Source organism: Eurypyga helias, unplaced genomic scaffold (assembly GCF_000690775.1).
Source record: "Eurypyga helias isolate BGI_N326 unplaced genomic scaffold, ASM69077v1 scaffold41849, whole genome shotgun sequence".
Taxonomy (NCBI): Eukaryota; Metazoa; Chordata; class Aves; order Eurypygiformes; family Eurypygidae; genus Eurypyga; species Eurypyga helias.
In genome coordinates, this window is record NW_010273503.1 from 16,059 (window position 1) to 22,072 (window position 6,014).

The 6,014-nt window shown below is 43.2% G+C and overlaps 1 protein-coding gene across 1 annotated transcript in view; it reads left to right on the forward strand.

The window, feature by feature from the left end:
* NARS2 (asparaginyl-tRNA synthetase 2, mitochondrial (putative)) overlaps positions 1–5,044 on the forward strand; it is a gene marked incomplete at its 5' end in the record, with an annotated part of 16,550 nt that extends 11,506 nt beyond the window's left edge. The window contains one exon of the mRNA XM_010159499.1: positions 4,533–5,044. Within this exon, the coding sequence (XP_010157801.1) occupies positions 4,533–4,677 (145 nt within the window). The remainder of the gene's footprint in view (positions 1–4,532) is intronic.
* Between the last annotated feature and the right edge of the window lie 970 nt (positions 5,045–6,014).

A 6,014-nucleotide genomic window follows, 5' to 3' on the forward strand; every position in this document is an offset into this window, starting at 1 on the left:
CCCCAGGTCCTTTTCTGCTGGGCAGCTTTCCAACCCCTTGTCCCCAAGCCTGGAGCATTTCAGGGGGTTGTTGTGGCCCAAGTGCAGGACCCGGCACTTGGCCTTGTTGACCCTCGCACAGTGGCCTTGGCCCATTCATCCAGCCTGTCCAGATCCCTCTGCAGAGCCATCCTGCCCTCAGGCAGATCCACACTCCTGCCCAACTTGCTGCTGTTTGCAAACTAACTGAGGGTGCACTCGATCCCCTCATCCAAGGTACCACTATGTTGCCTTGTCCTTGCTCCTGCTCTCGATGGAGAAGATTGAGCTGTGATGAGCTCTTTCATTTCTAATTTTCTTTGAAGCCTGACTGTCAGAACCTTCTGTAGGGTCCTTGTGTGGCAGGTTAGAAAGGAGTAGTTGGATTTAAACAATGGCAGCACGGTTGAGCCACTTACAGTCCCCAGCCAGTGACAGCATTCATTGCATCCTTTAACCTCCTTCAGATCCCAGCAAGACCAGGTAGCCCAATGCTGGCCTGGGCAGGTCCCTGGTCCTGTTACCTCTGCTTTTGAGAGAAACCAGGGTGCTATGCAGGGCCATACGAAGACAGACAGAAAGTCAGTGCTAAAGGCAGACAAAACCTGGCCAAACCTCACTCATGTCAGCAGGAGTGCTTTAGATGGACCTCCCTGGAAGCCTTCTTTTTTTTAATGTATTCCCAAGAAATTGTAGCAGAGCAGAAGCTGTCTGAAACAAAAGACAGTGTTTTATCCAGCATCAGAACCTGACGCTGCTTTGAATGTTTGTTTCCTGAACCATTCAACAGAAGTGTCTTTCAAATGTAATTTCACTAGTCATTTTTCATTACCCTTATTTTTTCTTTTTTTTTTTTTCCCCCAGTAGAATATTCAACTTGATGAACTGCAATACCTTTGTCCTTGCAGCCTTACTTTTCAAACCGGCTGCAGAGGCTTCAGTATAGCAAGAGGGTTAACATAAAAGATCGAGATTATATTTGTTTTGAAAGGAGACCGAAAAAAATACATTCTGCTCATGAATGGTCACTAAGAGAGCACTGATCTTCGTAGTGCAGCCTTGCCGTGCAGCACAGGAGCTCGTGGTGATGATAAAAGGATATAGATTTTTAAAAGGATAAAAAGAAATGCTTTTCTAACTTGGCACATAACAAGCTACGGGAATTGGTTGCCGGGGGACGTTGTTGCAGCACATACTTCAGTAAGATTCAAATCTCTGAAGAACTACCAGTCCTCCAGGTCCAGAACATGAACTATGGGGCTAGCTGAGGTCGCAGAAACTTATTTCACCCATAGAATAATGTCACACAGTCCCCCAGTTGCTAATGGAGGGCTCAGCTCTCCTCTTTAGTACGAGCTAGACTAGTTCATGGTGGTTTTTGAGGTGAGAAACATCCAGTGTCTGGAGACTACTGAATGAAGGAAAACCTCAGGGAGTGTTTTCCAGCCTAAAAGGAATTTTCTTTTCATCTGCAGGCAGTTACTTTTTCTTTCATCTGGGAAGAATGGAAAAATTCTCAATTCCTTTGCTTCTTATAAGCACAGTCATCAGAAAGGATTCACAGGCTGGATCCTCAGCACGTTTAATTCAATGGACTTTTTCCATTAGCTTTAATGGGTTATGTTTCACTCCTTTTGCCAGAATGGCTTCTCAGAGTGCTTTGAGATCTACAGATGAAAGCCCTGGATAAGCAAGCAGAGAATTTATTATTATTGTTCATCTGGAAGAAGCGGAGTTATTTCATCTCCTTACAATGAGTTTATAAACTCTGTTGCCAGCAAAAGGGAAGAGAAGATGCTAGGCTTAGTCTCAACTGTCTTTGCACAGGCTGAGATACGCTTATAGGCATCACCAGAAACGTTTGTGCTGTTGTTTAAATTACTAGCCCCAGTTAGAGTTGTCACCAGTTCTGCTCAGAACTACCGGGCTGGTACAGACTGACCTGCCACATGCAGCACCCATATCCCTCACTTTTACAAGGTCCTGTCTGTTTCACAAGTCGCCACCCTCGGCATCAGATCTGCCCATCATCTTCTTTCAAACCCTTCAAAAGCTGCTAAGTGGAGCTCCCTAGGGGAAGTTTCCTGTGTATTAGTAGAAAATCAAGATGAAGACCACCTTATAGCACCTTCCAGTACCTGAAGGGGCTGACAAGAAAGCTGGGGGGAGGGACTTTTTACAAGGGCTGAGAGTGACAGGACAAGGGGTAATAGGTTTAAACTCAAAGAGGGGAGATGTAAATAGGATGTAAGGAAGAAATTCTTCCTGGAGAGGGTGGGGAGGCACTGGAACAGGTTGCCCAGAGAAGCTGTGGATGCCCCATCTCTGGAAGTGTCCAAGGCCAGGCTGGATGAGGCTTTGAGCAACCTGGTCTAGTGGAAGGTGTCCCCGCCCATGGCAGGGGGGTTGGAACTAGATGGTCTTTAAGGTCCCTTCCAACCCAAACCATTCCAGTATTCTGTGCTGTTGCACAGCCTACATGTTCACATCCTAAGCATAATCTTTGTCACAAGGTGTGGGGTGGATACAACTGAGCCTTAGCCAGCCAAGCTGACGCCCAGCAGTGCAGACAGAAAGGAGATGGGTCCCAAGGGTCAGAAAACGTATTTCCCACTCTTAAACCTGCTGTTTATCTTGTGGTATGGGCATAACTGCACATCGTGTGTCAGTGTTCATAGGAAGAGGTAAGAGGCATCTGGTTTTACTATTTGGGCAGTGGAGGGGAGGGGGAAAACCCCAAAACAAAGATTGGATTGATTGTAACAAATGACTTCCCAAATTTTAACTACTGTTAATGAACTGCAAGGAGAAATAATATTTCATGCTATAAAAGGCTTACTGTCAAACTGAGTCTGCCAGGGCCGTCTCTGGCAGCTGTGTTTCTGTTCTGCAGGCAGAGGTGATCAGTGGCATTACTTTGGCTTCACTCAGATGTGGTCTTCAAGCCAACAAAGTTCTGAAGCACATGGAAGTCCAAGAATGTACATATATCTATATATATTTCTTTTAATATATGTGGAATTCCAAGAAAGTACACTTATATATAAACATGTGTATATAATGTATAGTTTACTTATAAAGATATATAAATATATAAAAATATATTCACACACTATAAAATACACTTTTTCCTTGCAGCTCATTAACAGTAGTTAAAATTAAGGAAGTCACTTATTACAATCAATCCAATCTTAAATATTTTCCCCAGTGCTTTTTTCCCTCCACTGCCTAAGCAGCAAAACATATATAGGTATTTATATTTAAGTGTACTTGATTTTTTTTTTAACTGGCATGGTAAAAAACACAAAGATTACAAGGATGTAATACATCTGGAGTCACTCAGTCCCTTACTAGTGCATTCATATAAAGAAGAACAACTTTGTGGCCTCAGCAAGCTCAGAAGTGGCCCCATAAATTGGTAGAACCACTGAGATGTTTTCTACTCCTATTAAAATAAAACTGTTGGTGACAATTTATGGCTGCAAATACAGTTCCCATGTGTCACGTCAGCTACAGTCCAGCTGGGAACTTGGGAACTCTAAAGAAGAACCATCATAATCTTGTTGATTCCCATATATTTGGAATATTTGCTTCCAAATGAGTTTTCTTTGCACAACAGGTGCTGTTCTCTAAAATGAAATGTCTTGTTCCAGATCTCATTTTTGGAGAAGATGTGTCCAAGATTTTTGCTGACTTACTGTGGAAATAAATGAATCAGTCTGTAAGAGTGATTGGGCAAAAATTAACAAAAATCCATCCCAATTACCTTAAAAGAAAATAAATACTGAAGGAATATTCAGCAGACAGCAAGACCTATTTAGGCTTCTGAAGAAATTACTGGAAATGGAATGACTTAGAGTACTGAACAGAAGACAGAAAATGAAAGAATTTCTCGTAGGGCAGATTTCCCCACCGGCATGTGAAGGACTAAACAAACCCCAGGAGGCAACTCCATCCCTGACTGTGAAAATACCTTAGGATTCCATAGGAACCTGGGTTTGTGCCTCTGCTAGGAGTATTTTAGATACTAAAACTTACAAAGATGCTCTCCGCGTGAGCAGAGCTCTGATGTTAAAGCTGTTCTTTGTACCCAAATGAGCTCTTGCTCCTAAACAGAACGGGCTCGAGCGGATTGGCCAAGCATAGCCATTGGGTTGGAAGGGACCTTAAAGACCATCTAGTTCCAACCCCCTGCCATGGGCAGGGACGCCTTCCACAGGACCAGGTTGGTCCAAACCTCATCCAGCCCCACCCTCTCCGTGAAGAACATCTTCCTGAAAGAAATACGCGTTTAAATGCGTTTGCACTTGGGGTTTCTGCTAATACAATTCTGCCTGTCAGGGAGCTGCACCTCTTCCCACCCCTGACCAGCGCCGGGTGTGTTGGCAGAAATCCATGGTGGTTAGGGTCAAAGGGAAGTTATTGAGATGGAAAGCAAAGCCGTAGATAAAAAGCTCTCTGTAATTACATCAGCATAACCGTGCCACAAACGTAACTGTCTGTTTAAATTACAGGTATCTAGACCTCCGAAAATTCGGCTCAGTTCCTCATGGAGGCTTCGGAATGGGGTTTGAACGCTACCTGCAGTACATCTTGGGAGTTAACAATATCAAAGATGTTATTCCTTTCCCCAGGTTTTCCCACTCCTGTCTCCTGTGACTCAGCAGTTGACTCATGTGGAGAAAACTGTTGGTGTGACGATATGTACAGAACACATTCGGATATTACTAAGCCTGTTTTACTGGGAAATCAAAGTCATTTTTATAGCAGTGAAACTCCTGGTAAATTTAATACTGGCTTATTGGAAATAATATATGTTCTGGTGAGATTATGGAAGCACACTTGCAGTGAATTTGATAGCAGTTCATGTCTTCACTGCGCTTCAGGAGTATTAAAAAATCCCACTTAACTAAAGGGTTAAAATTCTCGTGGGACTAGCACTAGCCATGGAAGGTACTGAATAAGCGTTGTTGGGAGGTAGTGGGGGGTTTATATGAAATATTAATAAGGAGGTGTGACCTAAAATGAACTGGGAGCCAGGACTGCTGTGAGGCTTTAACAAGTTTTAATTAAATGCCTGCGCAGTGCTTTGAAGATTGTTATAAATTTGTGAAGTATTGTCATGGCTGTGATGCACTTGCTCTTACGAGATGACTACTATAAAGCATGATTCTCCCCACCCCGAGTTACAGGTAAATATTGTTGAACTTGGAAAAGTCAGCCAAACTTTGCAAGGAAAAATGTCATGTTGGAACCGCTGGGGTGAATTAGGTGAATGATGTTTGATTTTGTGAATCATCAATAAAGACGTACGCTGGGTTGTTTCGTAACTCTATGGCATCTTCTTCTGTTATAAAACCATAGCACTCAGCATCGTAGTGTTCCCTTCAGTGTCTCTGGGAGATGCTTCCTTCTCCGTATGGCCAAATCAGTTGCACAGCTTCTGCAGGAGTTACCTGGTTTCTGTCTCCAGGAGAGCACGTGTTCACAGCAGAAAGCAACGTTCAGTTGGATGAGAGTTCATTCATCTCTCCGGAGCCAACTTGCAGTTTATTGCTGTGGTTTTGTTCTTACTTTTGCTTTTTTCATTGTTGTTATTGAGAAAACCTCTGGTGTGCTCATCGGACCAAGCAGTTCTGACTGTATTTTGAAACACCCAACATATGCTCCCAAGCATTGCATATGTATTAAGTAATTGCTTATCGCTACAGGATCTGAACTCCTCGCGCTCTTTAATGGGTTTATGGTCTCAGCTTCCCTGCCAGGTAAAGAAATATTTATTTCTGTTTTGAAGACGGGATTATGGGAAGATCAAGTGACTTGCCCGAGGCAACTGGAAACCAGTGGTTTATTTGGGACTTGAACTGAGGGTTTCCAGCATCCTTCTTCCCTTCCAAATTATCACAATCCAGCGAATGGTCATTTGCATAGTGCTTACTGCTCTGGAGCCCAAGACGCTGCAGTATAAACAATATATATATATAAAGAGAAAGAAG